The 16,359-nt window shown below is 37.5% G+C and overlaps 3 protein-coding genes across 5 annotated transcripts; all 3 read left to right on the forward strand.

Moving 5' to 3' along the window:
- Positions 1-716: 716 nt before the first annotated feature.
- LOC140784063 (serine/threonine-protein kinase 52-like) lies at positions 717-5,481 on the forward strand. The gene is made up of 7 exons (XM_073131243.1): positions 717-1,027; positions 1,118-1,733; positions 3,658-3,779; positions 4,057-4,265; positions 4,362-4,536; positions 4,687-4,821; positions 4,929-5,481. The coding sequence occupies exons 2-7, from the start codon at positions 1,415-1,417 to the stop codon at positions 5,130-5,132; spliced, it is 1,164 nt and encodes a 387-aa protein (XP_072987344.1). The 5' UTR covers positions 717-1,027; positions 1,118-1,414; the 3' UTR covers positions 5,133-5,481.
- Positions 5,482-6,267: 786 nt separating this feature from the next.
- On the forward strand, positions 6,268-10,271 carry LOC140784064 (homocysteine S-methyltransferase 2-like). The gene is made up of 7 exons (XM_073131245.1): positions 6,268-6,829; positions 7,555-7,611; positions 7,707-7,936; positions 8,026-8,155; positions 8,469-8,672; positions 9,521-9,592; positions 9,926-10,271. The coding sequence occupies exons 1-7, from the start codon at positions 6,653-6,655 to the stop codon at positions 10,058-10,060; spliced, it is 1,005 nt and encodes a 334-aa protein (XP_072987346.1). The 5' UTR covers positions 6,268-6,652; the 3' UTR covers positions 10,061-10,271.
- Positions 10,272-11,716: 1,445 nt separating this feature from the next.
- On the forward strand, positions 11,717-16,148 carry LOC140783260 (type IV inositol polyphosphate 5-phosphatase 7-like). Of its 3 annotated transcripts, none has more exons than XM_073130077.1 (11): positions 11,717-12,389; positions 12,501-12,585; positions 12,913-12,981; positions 13,092-13,179; positions 13,279-13,383; positions 13,475-13,969; positions 14,219-14,354; positions 14,653-14,846; positions 14,948-15,056; positions 15,164-15,312; positions 15,392-16,148. In XM_073130077.1, exons 1-11 carry the CDS (start codon positions 12,360-12,362, stop codon positions 15,510-15,512), a joined length of 1,581 nt encoding a protein of 526 aa, XP_072986178.1. In that variant the 5' UTR covers positions 11,717-12,359; the 3' UTR covers positions 15,513-16,148. The 3 variants fall into 3 exon arrangements, with proteins under 3 accessions (XP_072986178.1, XP_072986177.1, XP_072986179.1); XM_073130076.1 differs by having other exon boundaries at positions 15,409-16,148; XM_073130078.1 differs by having other exon boundaries at positions 11,885-12,389; positions 12,899-12,981; positions 15,409-16,148.
- Positions 16,149-16,359: the final 211 nt, after the last annotated feature.

Genomic DNA, 16,359 nt, shown 5'->3' on the forward strand with positions numbered 1-16,359 from the left:
ACCATAAATTTATGCCCATGTCCATGACTTTGGTTAAAAGAAATAGAATTTACCAAACTAGTCTTCTTCTAATTTCTTTTTTAATAAAACATATCACCTCCAAAAAATTAATATTAGAAGAGATTTATTTTACTATAACTTTCAGCGAAATGTTAAATTTATCATCATTTCATCTAATAAATCAGTGTTTCATTTGAAAATTTTAAAATAAATCGTTGAATAAGTTAAGAGTTATACATGTTTTTATTTCGTTAACTTAAAAAATATAACTATTTAAAAGTAAAACGTTAATTTTCTCAACTTTTTATTGGCAGCTTTGTTGAAACATACAATTTTTATTTTTATTTTTATAGATTTGAGGTGAGGAGTAATTTATTTTGGTAAATCAATGTTTGAGACATTGGTCAAACTATTAAAAGTATGGGAAGAAAAGGGAAAAAAGAATCCCAATCATTGTCAGATCTATACTCACATTTAAAATGAACTCAACATTAGGATCAATAAAGTTTTATATGCATATATTAAAAGGATAAAAAAAATAGAAGCATTTTTAGCGGTTATTATTATTCTGGCATCCCATCCTATCTATGACTATTAGCCGTGTGCTTAAATGGGATCATAGTGGCATTCATGTAAATAACGTTCGACGCAAATCGACTTGTACCGGAATAAGTGGTCGCTATACTCCACTATCCGACATCTCTACCGCTCCCTTATTTCCCTTTTTTGACTTCAAAACTTGTTTTCGTTCCCTTCTCTCGTGGGTCCTTCGTTTGTCATCCCTGGTTCCTCGAATCTCTCTCTCTCTCTCTCTCTCTCTCTCTCTCTCTCTCTCTCTCTCTCTCTCTCTCTCTCTGTGTGACGCCCGAGGTGATGTCATGCCCTTTCTCTCTCTAAATCTCTCTGAGACCTTCCACTTTCCTCCACATTTCAACTCTTTGATCGGTTCAGAAAGCCACAGCCTTAAGAATTTGGTTTGGGGAAGCCCCCTCGCCGCTCTGGTCAACGAAGTCGGCATCTCATTTGGGTGCGTTTTCCCACTTCTCTTCGTCTCTTTGTAATAATTCGGTCAATTTCTTATATATGGGTTTTTTAATTTGCATCGGCTTTTGTGTAGAATTGAGCTGTACACTTTATCTCGTTCAACTGTTCGAAATTGAAGCTAAAGTCTTGATTTTGGATCGGCGGTTGGTGGAAATATTCTTGCTTTCGGCTGAAGTAACTTCTGGCCAGGGGATTGGTTTGTAAAGGAGGGACTTTTCTAGGGTTTCCTCCGATTTTGGTGTTGATTTGTGTTAGATTATGGATCTTGTGCAGAGAACTGTAGATATTTTAGAGGTTTTGTAGGTCTTGTTCTCTGCGGGCAATTCCTCTTTAGCTCCTATTTGGTTTGGTTTGGTTTGGTTTGGCGAATATGGATTCTTTGAGTAAAGAGAAGGGTGAGGATGCTGGAACTGTGTCTGAGAGAAGGGAAGGGGGAGTTCGATCAAAATTGAAGGGGTCCGGGAGTTTTGATAGCAAAGATATGTATTTTAGAGCAGATAAGATCGACCTAAAGAGCTTGGATATCCAGCTGGAGAAAAAAATGAACAAGGCATGGAGTAAAGATAGTTCTCAGAGGCCCAAGGAAGACTGGGAGATTGATCTATCGAAGCTGGAAGTTCGTTACGTCATAGCACATGGGACATATGGTACCGTGTATCGGGGCACATATGATGGGCAGGATGTTGCAGGTACTCTCTTTCTTTCTTGATATTGTTCTGAAGATTGGATTCATATTAGATGTCTTATGCAATGATTGAACTGGATGTTCCTGTCTTACTCATTTTGACTTTTTGCCTACTTATTCTTCTAGTCAATGTGAATAATTCCCTAGAAGTAGAATTTATGCTCTCCTAGTTATGTGCACATATCTGGTTGATCTTATTTATGTATGACACATAACTGATACCTTTACTGCGATCCCATTTCACCTTCTAATGCCTAGTTTATGGTTTGCTCTTTGTTCATATTTGTTATCATGTATATCTTCTGGGTGGCCGCTTTGCATCATTGCATAACAAGTGTATGTGTGGGATAAGTGGACCTACACTTCTTTATCACCAACTGGTTAATGAGTACTGGTTTTGTTCATTGGCAGTACTAATGGTATCTTAAATCTTCCAAAATTTTCCTTGCTATCGTGCTGTAGCTAGTCATCTTTTGTCCACGTAACTTCTTATTGGTATTCCTTGACACCAAGCCTGCTCCATCACCAAGTGGTACAGTATGGTTTACTCATTAAGGTTGATAGCTATCAGATCTCCTGCATACTGTGCTGCTATCCAACTTTTGCTCATATTTCTTACCGAAACCTCGGAGCTCCTATTGTTGTTGTTCTGATTATGCAGAAATATATCTCCACTCTTTGTTTTTTTTCCTATAGCTTTCTTGCACTTGTGTAATCAGTGCAATCATCTACTTTCTCTCACTTGAGGATTTGTATCAGTTTCTTTGCATATTTTCAAGTTTTGAAAGATTTAGATAGTAAAGTCTAGAAATTTATTGGACATTTCCTGTGAAGATTAACTATATCAAAATTTGTCATCTTTCTCCCTCTTCTAGACTATTTTCATGCCACAAGGACCTTTCAGGACCTTGCACTTGGGTGGCATGAGATGAGCTTAAACTGCAATAGATATTTCCAGAGTAGGACCTGTCCCAACCATCCATGTATATTACTAATGGACTACTGTATATGTGGTTCTTCTTGTCTGGTACTGAAGTTGTCATAACAAAGTTATTCTCATACTTTTATGTTTTCTAGTAGTTGACATGCTTGATTTGTTATAGTAAATAACATGCATCTTATAAGGCATAGGTGGGAAATTAGCAAAGATGCACATCTCTTGTGGTTGATTGTGCTAACTTAGTCTGTATGTGATGTTAGTTATCATGCCGGTTAAACTTTCCTTTTATTGTCAAATTAGTAGTTAAACTATCTGATGCAAAACGTAGTGGAGAAAAATGAAATAGAGAAATAAGAAGGGAAGGAATGGGGTTTCACACCTCCACCCTAAGAAAAGGTTTCACACCAAAATCCTCTAGAGAACAAATCACATAAATTTTCATTAAGTCCCAAAGGAAATATAACGGGTCTATATATAGACCTACAATGGAATTAAGCAAAAAAACACCCTACATAGGAAATAAACAAAAGACACCATAAATAAATAAAAATCAGAACCAAATCCCTATAGGAGGGATCATCAACTGTCGGCGCCTCCTGCGCTGGTACACACGCCATCGCGTCCTATCAATGATGTCCGCATCACTATCATTTCAGATGTAAATAAAACACATTTAGTACTTGTGTATAATATTGAGGTTACATCACATTTGATCTTAAAGAGTTCTAGACAAGTTCTCTGGAATTTAGTTTCTTCTAGAGTTGACCTAATCTCACCTGTTTTCTATCTGGCTTGCCGAAACTCATATAAAAAAACACACTTTAAAAACCACGTGCTATTAAGACCATTTTGTCTAAGTTGAATCAGTGAAAGGATCTCAAGATGGCTATTCCTATATCATGAGTTTATAAATGATTTCTTGCTAACCTTTTAGTCTTGTTGCGGCCATCTAAAGGTCACAGTACATAATAACTATTTTTTCATATAGTTAAGTTATTGGACTGGGGAGAAGATGGTTTTGCCACAGAGGCTGAAACTGCTACTCTTCGGGCATCATTTAGGCAGGAGGTTGCTGTTTGGCATAAGCTTGACCATCCAAATGTCACAAAGGTGAGCAATACCTCATGGCATGTTTTAACCAGTCAATCTTATTGTTAATTTATATCCTTGTACCCTGTAATTATTTTTGTCCAGAATTTTGATTGGAGGTTTTTAGGATATTCTTTATATTTCTTTATAGTTTGTTGGACATGTTGCGTTTCCATTAAGCTATTGTGTCCATGCTTTGTGCCATTTATGGTATAAGTTGGGACTCATTTGTCTATGCATCTCATCGGTTCATGTAAGTCCCTACAAAAAGTAATAGTACTAATACATTTTGTCGCAGTTCGTTGGTGCATCAATGGGAACTGCAGATCTCAAGATTCCACCGAAAGATTCTACTGGCGATGATCATACTAACTTTCCAGCCAGAGCATGTTGTGTCGTTGTGGAGTATCTTCCTGGGGGAACTTTAAAGCAATATCTAATAAAAAACAGGCGAAGGAAACTTGCCTATAAGATTGTGATTCAGCTTGCACTTGATTTATCTAGAGGGTAAGTGATGCTTGAAAAAAAAATTGCTACTACTTACTGCAAGTATACAAAAATTCCCAGTGTAAGAATGTAAAGATTGAAATCTATGCTTTACAGACTATGCTATCTTCACTCGAGGAAGATTGTTCATCGCGATGTCAAGACCGAAAACATGCTACTGGATTCACATAGGAACCTGAAAATTGCTGATTTTGGTGTTGCTCGTGTTGAGGCTCAGAATCCAAAGGATATGACTGGTGAAACAGGCACGCTTGGCTACATGGCTCCAGAGGTGCTTACTCACTCTGAAGTCCCTTTATATTTTAGAATTCAACTGCAATCTATATCCAATTTTCTTTAGAAATTTCCTGCGGAAAGTGTTGGTCATCTAATTCCTGATTGCTTATGAATTCAATCGATCCTTACAAGATATCCTGCGCAGGTCCTCGATGGGAAGCCTTACAACAGAAAATGTGATGTCTATAGCTTTGGCATTTGTTTATGGGAAATCTACTGCTGTGACATGCCATACCCTGATCTCAGCTTTGCTGATGTTTCTTCTGCTGTTGTTCGGCAAGTTAGTTCTTTTTCTCATTCACTCTTCTTTGCGGGCATATACAGCTCTTTCAACTGTCTTTGGATTTTCAAGAAATAAGATTATAATTTGGTGTGCTTGTGTGGCAGAATTTACGGCCAGAAATCCCTCGTTGCTGTCCAAGTGCTTTGGCCAACATTATGCGAAAATGTTGGGATGCCAATCCAGATAAACGACCTGATATGGACGAAGTTGTTAAGTTTCTGGAGGCCATCGACACAAGCAAAGGAGGTGGCATGATACCCGAAGATCAGTCTGGTGGATGCTTTTGCTTCCGGGCTCGCGGTCCATAGCTTGCCCTTTTACCTTTTATTCTCATCTATTGCCTCCCTTTTCTGCCTTTAAAATTACATGAGGAACCTCAGATAACAATGCTTCTGAGTTGCTTAATTACTTTGGTGGTTGGAGTTCTTTATCTACTTAAGATGCATTGCATCCGGTTGCCAGAAATGTCTATTTGAGATTGTATTCATTATATAGTTTTTCTTTTGCATACTGAAGCTAGTTGTATTATCTTGTAAGGTCAACACTGTATTAGTAGCTTGATCTTATGGTTTGTAAAGCATTGCTTGCTTTGGCGATGAATGTAAACTTAAACCCCTGCCTTCATTTTGATAGTAGTATTGGTGTTACAAGATAAAACGCTAATACTTTTTTGGACCTTTTTACCTATTTAGGAACTATTATTTTATTTATGCCTTCTCCTTTATCTTTTTTCTTCGAGAAGAAAATATAACAGTTTTAATTTGTTGGTGTACATGCAGAGTTTCTAGTAGATTAGTAAATTTTCCTTCTTTTTATGAAATTCTTCTTACTAATAAATGGAAAACTCCTAGCTCAGGAGAGAGAAGCAAAAGTAACACAATTATGCAATTAAAAGGAGGTGGTGATTTTTTTCCTCATTTTCAACTAATGAAAAAAATATATATATATTAAGAAGAGGAGCTTTTGCAATAAAACTGAAAAAAAATAAAAAAAAAATTAGGTGATGATATTGATACGCATAAGTAACCTTTTTTTTTTATGTAATAAACTTAGAATGTTTGATGTCAGTGTCACAAGTGTTTCAGAGGGAATGCCCAACAAATTAATGACTTTGAAAATCCAAGGTTTATCCTAATTACTAGGATAGAAAGAAAAGATGATAAAAGAATTTGAACTCAATTACAACATGACCACCTAGTCGATGTGATCTCCTCCATCCTTGTCATAAGTTATCACATCAAGATCCAGATAAAAACTATACAAGGGAGTGAAGTCCGAGTCATCTAGCACTCATTTGTGTCCCCACTTCCATCAATTACTACATCAATTAGTGTCGAATTATCATCAAACACCATTCGATATCGATTAAGATTCTTTCTATCTTGTCTAGATTTATCAATTGTTGCTATTTAATTCGGTGTGAGTTGTTGTTGGATGTCCGATAGTTATAGTTATGCTCTTAAGATAATATAAGATGAGAATAGGATTCCAGGAGATGTGATCAGCTTCGAGGACTTTACTACATTTAAGCCCACTTTTTTTTTATATTAAAAGAAGAAGCTTTTCCCAAACTCCTCTCGTTGCCAAATGTGACTCCTTCCCCCTTGACAGCTCCCCAAAAATTTCCAGGTGGTTGGCTACGGCGCTATCCCTATTACCTACAACAACAACTTCCAAAGTCTCCGAGGTTGGAAGTGGAGGGCATTTCCGGAATCGCATTCTCCAAATCTTCCCGCTTCCGTATAAGAAGCCCTATCTACTTCTACTCTCTCTCTCTCTCTCTCTCTCTCTCTCTCTCTCTCTCTCTCTCTCTACTACTGTGTCTGTGATGGGTCATGTGACGAGGGATCCGACGGCTATGATGCGCGCGTTTCTCCAGGAGGCCGGGGGTTGCGCCGTGATCGACGGCGGCCTCGCGACGGAGCTCGAAGCCAACGGCGCTGATCTCAATGACCCCCTTTGGAGTGCTAAATGCCTCATCAGCTCCCCTCATCTCATCAGAAAGGCAAAATTTTCGTTGTTTTTGCTCTTCCGTTCGACTATTTCGCGTTCTGGATTGAAATGTTTCGATCTTTGTTGGGTTTAGAGTAAAAGTTTATTCTTTTGTTTCGTTTTTCGTGTTAATGCTCCTAATACTGTGGAAAATTGGTTAATAATAATCATTTTGTTTTGCAAACCTAATCTCGTCGAAGAATAATCTAATTGCCCGATTTATCCAACTTCATTTTCGTATTCTTAGATACTTTTAGTAGTTGTAATCTATATCTTTCTGGATTTCTTTTTCCGCTATAAATTATAATCATTCCAGCATAACCACTAAATTTAATTCGTAGTTTCACTACCATTTGTGATTTCATTGGAGAAATTGTGGTACTAGGTAGAACCATATCCTGCTGCTATGTCTTTCATGGGATGTCTGGCAATTACATCTGTGATATAGTTAGAAAATTATGGTCTTAAAATATTGTAAGGGCACCATGTTGCCTTTATTATGTATGCTCTATTATGAGCTCTATCGCTTTAATCACTATTTGAGGAAGCACTCAGTTGAAGAAAATTGTGTACCATCCTGTTTGGCCAACTTCAGATGAGCTACTTAGATAGTAAGATTAGTTTTGTGGTTTTTTCCCTACTATAGTTTTCCTTGCAAATGTCCAAAGATCGTTGTTCATGTCTTTTGTAGACACTGTAAACTTCTTTCTTCTTCTCTGAAGACATGTTCTGGAACAGGTTCATTTGGACTACCTCGAAGCAGGTGCAAACATTATAATCACAGCGTCCTATCAGGTTTTGACTTTGTTCGCTCTCGTTTTTTATGTTTGGTATTGCATCTTTAACGAAGTAACCATTTCTTCTTTATCCAATCATTTTGAGTTGAGCAGGCTACCATTCAGGGATTTGAGTCGAAAGGCTTTTCAAGAGAACAAAGTGAAGCTTTGTTGCGAAAAAGTGTTGAGATTGCATGTGAAGCACGTGATATTTTTGTGAAGGGATGTTCAATAGTTTCTTCCTCAGCTCATGAAAAACAAGCTACTTCCAAGCAACGTCCTGTATTGGTGGCAGCTTCTGTAGGAAGCTATGGAGCATATCTAGCAGATGGTTCTGAGTACAGGTAAATCAACTCTGCCTACTTGCTGCATTTTACTTGAAGTGGCCTATAATTCTGATTTGGTTGCTACTGGTTTCTTACTATTTTCTTAGTGGGGACTATGGCACAGCCAATAAACTGGAGTATCTGAAAGATTTTCATCGACGAAGAATTCAGGTTCTTGCAGAAGCAGGTGCCGATCTGATTGCTTTTGAAACTATTCCAAATAAATTAGAAGCTCAGGTATGTCATTTAATTAATTTGCATTAGTAGTTCTTGTCACTTTCTTTTATCAACTTGTGCACATCGGCTCTCTTCAGTACTTCTTTTCCTGGTGTTATGCCTTTGTGTTGCATTTTTATCTCTAAGGTTTCTAGGGTGTTCTGTTTATACAGCGATCTTGGATTTCCAAGATTGGTAGAGTAGGAAGCTAAATCTGCGTGATTTTTTGCCCCAATTTCTCCTGTTTAATATATTATATCCCTTCCATAGTGTATGACTATATTCAGTGTTAGCTTTCAATGATAATGGTGATTCATCTCTGGGGCTTTTACAGGCATATGCTGAGCTTCTTGAGGAAAATGATATAAAGATACCTGCGTGGTTTGCCTTTAATTCAAAGGATGGAACTAATGTGGTAAGTGGAGACTCTTTGTTTGAGTGTGCTTCTATTGCTGATTCATGTCCAAAGGTTGCTGCTGTTGGAATAAATTGCACTCCTCCAAGATTTATTCACGGACTAATTCTCTCAATCCAAAAGGTATAACTGCTTTTCAACTTATACGTCAATAACTTTTACGTATTTAGATTTTCATTTTATGCTGTGCCTTTGACTAGCTTTCCCCTTTAGTTTTTATTGAGATTAGGTTTCTTTAGGTTCTGAATTTCTTTTAAGGTTTTTTAAATAATTTACTTGAATGTTTTGGTATGATGTCTTGTTGCAGATGCATATTACTTAGTCAATAAGCTATGCATGTAAAATCAACTCCATCATTCGTAATACAGTATATGTTCTTGATTTACATTGATTGTCATTTTTACATGTTTGGGCTAAATTATTTGAATGTCTAATGTAACCTTGTGATGGTAAACAGATTAAGCAGCTGTCTCAACATGGGAGCCTTGTGATAGAATTGAGCTGGTTCTTTTCACAATCTATATAGAAGTAGAGATTAGAGTAACCAGGTTTTGAGTCCAGGTCCTAAATAGCCATAACAAGTGCGTCCCCAAGTTGGATTAGGTTCACATACATTGAACAGACCATAATAAGCTAAAACAGTTTACTCCCAACATATACCATTACCTGACAAGGAATTGTCCAATCTTAAATCCAACAGTTACAACCTGCTAAATAATCCATCGTGTCTTGTGGCATTTTCCCTGTATAGCTACATGTATAGGAGGCATCATTGACCTCTATCTTGGAGTTCTGTTCTTACTCTGCCAAGACTAGATAAGCCATATAGCACTACTGAACTAGAAACTTTGCATATTATCTATTATGTGTTTCCCTCAACAAAGAGAAAGAAGTATTTATAATGTGTCTATATTCAGTCTTTCATATTTTAGTCCTAGTATCAAGTGACAACTTATGATTCAAATCTACAGGTGACAGACAAACCAATTCTGATCTATCCAAACAGTGGAGAAAGATATGATGCTGATAAAAAGGAATGGGTGGTAAGTTCACTTGTGAGAAATCCAAGCAGGATGTTCTCATATATATTCTTCTTCTTAGATTATGCAACTTACCAGTTCTTGCCCTCTTCTTTCTACTGCTGATATTTCATCTGAAAAATGTGGTTTTCTACTTTTTTTCTTCTTTGGGTTAGCTACATTTCTGACCATCTATAATGCTCTGCTATTTCACCTGCCTTTGTTCGATGACTTAATGAATGATTTATCTCATCTTCAAGATAAGAGAAAGATCAAAATGCTTCCCTTTAGCTACTACATTTGTCACCCATCAGAGAATTAAACTCATGTGCTTTTAAATGTCTCTCTTTCTTGCAGGCATCCACTGGTGTCTCGGATGTAGATTTTGTTTCTTATGTGAGCATATGGCGACAAGCTGGAGCTGCCCTCATTGGTGGCTGTTGCAGGACAACCCCAAATACTATCAGAGCTGTAGCTAGAGTACTCCATTAAAAACTATGATGCCCGCACAAATACTATATCATAATTTTCATCAGAGTTTATCTGTAATTTCGTGAGAGAGAGAGAGAGAGAGAAAAGAACTCTTCAGCTGTGTGCTTACCATTTTGCTCTTTGGTGTATACCTTATATCAAATATTCTGGTAGTGAGAAGGACTACATAAGATCTTGTTTCTTATGTGTTTACTTTTCCACTTGTTTCCAATGCCTTCGTTTCTTTTAAATCTATATCTGTGATCCAAGTCATGCTCTTGGATGTTGGGAGTAGTGAAATCAGTATGTCATAATTAAATCTACACCTATGTTGCTGCCTTAGATCCCACTCAATCTCACAAAGGATTCTTGTGCAATCTTGTCTGTCACTCTCCCCCCCTCCTCAATTGGCATCAAAGGACTCCTGAGACCCATATAAAGAAAGGAAAAACACCACATAAAAAGGAAACAGAGGACACCTGCCCCAATATGATTGTGAGAGGCCCACCATAACCTAACCTATGTACTGTTAGTATAATTTGATACCCTTATTGGATTGGTTGATCTGGAAATCAAAGCAGGGGAATGGGAATGTCCACCCAAAGCTCAAATAAGGCCATCACCCCTGTCATCATCATCAACTTAGGATTGCCATATGTAATGGTCTCTGGCATCTCTGTTATTGCTCCAGAAAGGGGCCAAATGGGTCCATTAGTGTGAGTGGGAGCTTCACTAGATTAATGAGGTAGTTGCCAGGCATCCTCAGTTGAGTTGAGATGGCGACAAGTCTGGATGTGGGCTCCATTATTCTCTTACTGAAGACCCTTTGCAACCATGTTAACATATTTTAAGCTCCAAAATTAAGAACTTCAGCCAAGATTTACTTCACAATCTATGGTTATAATTGAAGGAGGTTGTGAAGTTTTCACCTTTTTCCACATTAGATTGGTAGGCGTTGGAATAGCCAAGGGCCCAAGGCCTCGAATAGCATCCAGACAATGCACTACTGTTAAGCTGCGTGAGAACTGCAGTTAGCCCAAAATTCTAGGAAACATCTGATCATAAAATCCAACACCCATTACGATTGCATATGGTACTCAAAAGCTGGAAAAGCCGCCAGAAAAAAAGAAACTTTCTCTGAGGAAGGAAGTATAAGAAAATTTCTTAGAAAACAAACTTAAACATATGAAATTATACTACACACAGCAAAGATTTTGAGAATCCATAGGTAGGATTCTACCCAAAGATACTCTCTAATCTTTTATTTTGTATTTTTTATTATTTTTTGTTACTTTAAATATTCCCTTTCATTGCTAGACCTCTTGAGAAAGACCACCTCTTGAGAAAGACTGAAATGTGGAAGGGTTACATCAAACGGACCACGTTAATGGGGGACCGAGTACGGCCACCTGCCCGGCAATAATTTTTCTCTCTTGTTTTTTTCTGAATTTGTTTCACAAATCACCTGTATCTGTATGTTGACATTCTTGTCAAAATCAACCTGTATGTTGACATTAATTTGTAAACAAGGAAGGGGGTCTTCTGAAACAAGGCTAAAGTGTAGGTGGCGGTATGCAAAAGATTTAAAAAAAAAAAGCTCTCTCTTTTATATATAGTATAATAAATAGCTTCGCCAGACCCCCCAGGTACTGTATCTATATATATATTTCCCTGTTTCTGGCTGGCTTGGAATTTTGGGAAAAAATCTCGAGAGAGGGAGAAGAGAGGGAGGAGAGGGGTCTCGGTCCTCGCACTTTATTCTCTTCAAATTGTTTGCTTTCTTTCTCGACAGAGAACTTGGTCTCAGGAGAGGGAGAGAGAGAGAGAGTTCAGTCGCATTGCTATGTTTCGTCAGAAGTTCGAGTTTTGATCACCACACCGCATTTGGGTTTTTCTGTTCTCATTAATCTGATCTAAAGTTTTGTGTGTGTGTTTCACCCAAGAGTATAATCCAAATCTCGTAAGGGAAAAGGATAGAAGAAGCCTCTTTTATTGTTGGTTTGATCTTTTTCTTTGTTAGTTCTTTGTTCTATGGGGTCGAAACCAGGAGATTTGTAATTTGCTTGAGAAAATAAGAACAACCCATCTCTTCGTTTTCCTTCAGACCTCTCCATTCTGATGTAGGCCACTACTAAGGTAGAATAATAAGTCGGCCTCTTTTCTCCCACTAGGCCTCTTCTATTCCTTCCAGTGCCTCAGGGAAGAAAGACCCAGTTGTCCTGGGTTCAACTGTGTTTCGTTTCCAGTGAAAGCCAAATTTCTGAAGAGTTAGAGACGAAAGAGACAACCTTTTTGATCTTTATGAAGGAGTTCTGAGACAATGAGAGATGAAAATTCAAAGAAAAGCAAGGTTTTTGTTTAGGAAAATTTGGAACATTTTTAGCCTTGTTTTTCAGCTGTTGTGTTTTGTCATTGGAATTGCTGATTGTCTTCTTATTTTTTCTCTTTTATGTGGGAGAAGTCCTGGTCCAGGACCCTTGCTAGGAAATGGTTCAACATCAAGACCAAAGCTCATGACTTGAATGCACATTATAGTGTTGGAAGAGGTATATGGATTTTAGCGTCAAAAATTAATTATAAGTAGATAAGTATTTTATCTTCTCATTGGATTTGGATCCATTTTTATTTTGTTGGTTCAACAGATCTCTTTTGTTGGAATATTGATAAAAAAAAAAAAAATCATTGGTTATTTTTCGTTTTGCCCTCTCCTAAATTTTCAAGTCTTGTTGTGCAAGAGGTCATCCCGTTTGAATTCTTCAATTCTTATCTGAGTATTCTTTTCCCACTTCTCTTTCTGCATAAGCTTCTTTCTTTATGCAGAAATCAATATTTAGAGTTTTTTGCTTTTGTGTCACACAGCATATTCTTTTCAGGTGGTGATGGAGCTTTGGGAACCAGCTTCTCGAAGATGGAAGCTTTCACAGTTAGGAAGAACATATCAGGTACAACGTTAGCTTCTGTTTCTTTACTTTGTTCTTCTTTCCAAAATCTCGTTGATTCTATTCCCCTTAAATATTCCACATCCTCACTAATTGAGCATACGATTCCTCAGAGAACTTGTCCAAGAAGAAGTTGGATCGACCCCGCCAAGGAAAGATTGCTTTTGATAAAGCTTACATAAGAGATACTCAGGAGTATACGTAATCCCAATGACCTCCCAAAAACTTGCGTCTTAAAATAAAATAGTATACGAGTCTTCCAAGAATTATGTGTTGCTCTTCTTGTCTTGTGAATTGTAGGATCTTTGTTTCGACATGGAATGTAGGTGGGAAGTCGCCACCAAATTGTTTGTGTCTAGAGGACTGGCTCCATGCTTCTCCTCCTGCTGATATATTTGTTTTGGGGTATTATTATGAACCCCATTTACTTAACTGAAGTCCTTAGCTATCTCTCAAGAAAGTATAGTAGCCAAAACAACATAAATTCTCATTTCAGGTTTCAAGAAATCGTTCCTCTGAATGCTGGAAATGTTCTTGGAGCAGAAGATAATGGTCCTGCAAATAAATGGGTGGCTCTTATTGGGAAAACATTGAACAAGCTTCCTAGCACATGTGGCTATGGCAGCTATGCCACATCCCCTGTTCCCCACCCTATTGTGGAGCTAGGTGCTGATTTTGAGAAATCAACCAGAAGGAAGAGTACATCATTTTTCCACCGTCATTCATTCCAATCTGTTAGACAAAGTCTAAGAATTGATGGAGATAACATAGCCTCACAGCCAAGGCTGGATCGTAGATTCAGCGTCCGCGATCATATCAGCTTCACAAATGGTACATTTGATGTTGATGTCAATTCCAGATGGGGTGGATCATCAGATGAGGAGGACATTGGAGAGGAGTCACTTAGTATGGTTTTCTTCTCACCTATGTCAAATGGCTGTGGTCCCACACCATCCCAAAAAGAAAAGGGTAGAGAATCAGGAAGCCCTAGGTGATCTTTGCAAGACTTGCTCATGAATTCCATGATATGTAGATTTATTTTCTGGCCAAACTCCTTCTAAGAAAAACTTTTATTCTTTGTGAGTCAATCAAATGCCATACCCTTCTTTCTACTATATGTGCTCTCTACCCGGCTTCGTCCTAGGAGAGCAGAAAAATACTATTTATGCATTTATTTCTTTTGTTGCAAGATACCTCTCTTTCTGAACTAACCTTGGAGCTGACTGTGTACTGATGCCAGGTATTGTTTAGTCGCTAGAAAGCAGATGGTGGGAATATTTCTCACAATTTGGGTGCGGAGTGAAATCAGAGATGATGTGAAAAACGTAAAGGTTTCTTGTGTTGGAAGGGGTTTAATGGGTTGCCTTGGAAACAAGGTAGATTGCATTTGTTTGTAGTAATTCTCCTACCTTTGTGTGTGTATATCTTTTCATATCAGTTATTTCACCATTACTCGTAGCTTCTGAAAAATTTATGTTGTCCTCTGACCCGAGTACTTAGAATTTGATAGTGCTTATATGGAGTTCCCTACCCCAATGGATAAGTTAGACTACTTTCCTTGTTTATCCTGGTACTGTGGATGTGATGATTATATACACTTTATTCTTATATTTCTCCTTTCCTACTCTAGTCTCATGAGTTACAAATCAAGTGCCATATCCATATTTCTTCCAGGGATCCATATCAATCAGCATGTCTTTGCACCAGACAACCTTCTGCTTCATTTGTAGTCATTTGACCTCAGGGCAAAAGGAAGGGGATGAACTACGGAGGAATTCTGATGTCTTGGAGATTTTGAGGAAGACAAGATTTCCGCAAGTTCATGGAGTAGGTGATCACAAATTACCTGAAACAATTCTGGAGCACGAGTAAGCTTATAGCTCATGCTTTTTCTTCATTTGAATTTCTTCTTATAGGAAGAAAAAAGTGAGATGCTTCCATGCATTTATTATTATATTTCTCATCTCAGTCGTATTATATGGCTGGGGGATTTGAACTACCGAATCGCACTGTCATACCGCACAGCCAAGGCTTTAATTGAAATGCAAAATTGGAAACAACTGTTAGATAAGGATCAGGTAGTTTTCTAGCTATTACCAATGGAGTTTTCTAGCAGTCATACTCTTTCTTTTTATCTGTTTGTTAAGCACTGGCAGCGAATCTTTGTTTACTTTTTCGCAAACAGCTTCACATAGAGCAAAGATGTGGCCGTGCATTTCGGGGCTGGAAAGAAGGGAGAATTTGTTTTCCTCCAACATATAAATATTCAAACAACTCGGATCGATATGCAGGGGTTGATATTTATCCGAAAGGAAAGCGGAGAACACCAGCATGGTATGGTATAACCTTAAGTAAAGGTTATTTGAAGTTCTACTTATAGGTCTTTTCTTTGTTGAGCTTATGAATTTGTTAGTTTTGGTTTTTCTAAAGGTGCGACCGCATTTTATGGTACGGCAAAGGCCTCGATCAGTTGTCTTACATTCGCGGAGAGTCCCGTTTCTCTGACCATAGACCTGTGTATAGCAATTTTATAGCTGAGGTTGAAACTATCGGACATTCTCAGTTTAAGAAGAACATGGGTTGTTCTAGCTCTAGAGTGGAGGTGGAAGAGCTCTTACCCTATTCACATTGTTACACAGATCTCTATTCCTACTATTGAGATTCAGCACGCAGAAGAGTTAAACGGTGTCTCATCTTTCAATGCTTGAAACAAAGATGCAATTTTGCTGCTAACAATGTGCCAACCCTTCTCACTGCAAGTAGTTTTATCAACTATATCACTCACACAGCTTGTAAAGCATTGCCGAAGCCAATTGATGAAGATGCTCATAATGCGGGAAAATGGAGGAACTAATGGTTTCTTCATTGAAGAGATAGATAGATACCTCTCATTGCCAAGTAGGAGGTTGGAGTATAATCTAAGTTTATTTTTTTATACGTGAGATGATTCTTGTGCACTAGTTGTAGAGAATTTTGCAGTTTGAGAAGCAGATGCAAGGATTGGATTGTAAGTAAATCGTTGTCTAATTTTTTATTTTTATTTTTATTTTTAGTTGGAAAAATGCAATGGATTTTGCAGTCGAACCATGTATTTTATGTTCATGGTCTGGTTTTATCTGAAAAATGTTATCATCTCTGTTTCACTGAAATAAAGAGGTTTTTATTTTAAATCTCAATAATATAAGAAAATAAAATGAAATAACCTTAATTATGAGAAATGTATGAAAATTAAAATTAAAATATTTTTATCTTTGCATATCTAAGTTGTTAAAATTTTGGCATGGAGGGAGATATCAACTCTAGGGAGATATTTTAAAGAAAATAGATGACCATTAAGTAGAACGTAAAAATACTGGCAGAAAAAAAAATTAAATATCGAAT

Source organism: Typha latifolia, chromosome 3 (genome assembly GCF_019914945.1).
Source record: "Typha latifolia isolate L0001 chromosome 3, TyphaL0001v2, whole genome shotgun sequence".
NCBI classification, from domain to species: Eukaryota; Viridiplantae; Streptophyta; class Magnoliopsida; order Poales; family Typhaceae; genus Typha; species Typha latifolia.

What these genes read in the sequence shown, in the direction of transcription:
- LOC140784064 (XM_073131245.1), top strand. Translation starts at nt 6,653, where the DNA reads ATGGGTCATGTGACGAGGGATCCGACGGCTATGATGCGCGCGTTTCTC. An exon ending in CAAATAAATTAGAAGCTCAG is followed by an intron (nt 8,156 to 8,468) that starts GTATGTCATTTA and finishes GGGCTTTTACAG; the next exon opens with GCATATGCTGAGCTTCTTGA. An exon ending in CTGATAAAAAGGAATGGGTG is followed by an intron (nt 9,593 to 9,925) that starts GTAAGTTCACTT and finishes TCTTTCTTGCAG; the next exon opens with GCATCCACTGGTGTCTCGGA.
- LOC140783260 (XM_073130076.1), top strand. Translation starts at nt 12,360, where the DNA reads ATGAGAGATGAAAATTCAAAGAAAAGCAAG. An exon ending in ACATTATAGTGTTGGAAGAG is followed by an intron (nt 12,586 to 12,912) that starts GTATATGGATTT and finishes TATTCTTTTCAG; the next exon opens with GTGGTGATGGAGCTTTGGGA. An exon ending in TGGGTTGCCTTGGAAACAAG is followed by an intron (nt 14,355 to 14,652) that starts GTAGATTGCATT and finishes TATTTCTTCCAG; the next exon opens with GGATCCATATCAATCAGCAT.
- LOC140784063 (XM_073131243.1), top strand. Translation starts at nt 1,415, where the DNA reads ATGGATTCTTTGAGTAAAGAGAAGGGTGAGGATGCTGGAACTGTGTCT. An exon ending in TGATGGGCAGGATGTTGCAG is followed by an intron (nt 1,734 to 3,657) that starts GTACTCTCTTTC and finishes TTTTTCATATAG; the next exon opens with TTAAGTTATTGGACTGGGGA. An exon ending in ACCATCCAAATGTCACAAAG is followed by an intron (nt 3,780 to 4,056) that starts GTGAGCAATACC and finishes ATTTTGTCGCAG; the next exon opens with TTCGTTGGTGCATCAATGGG.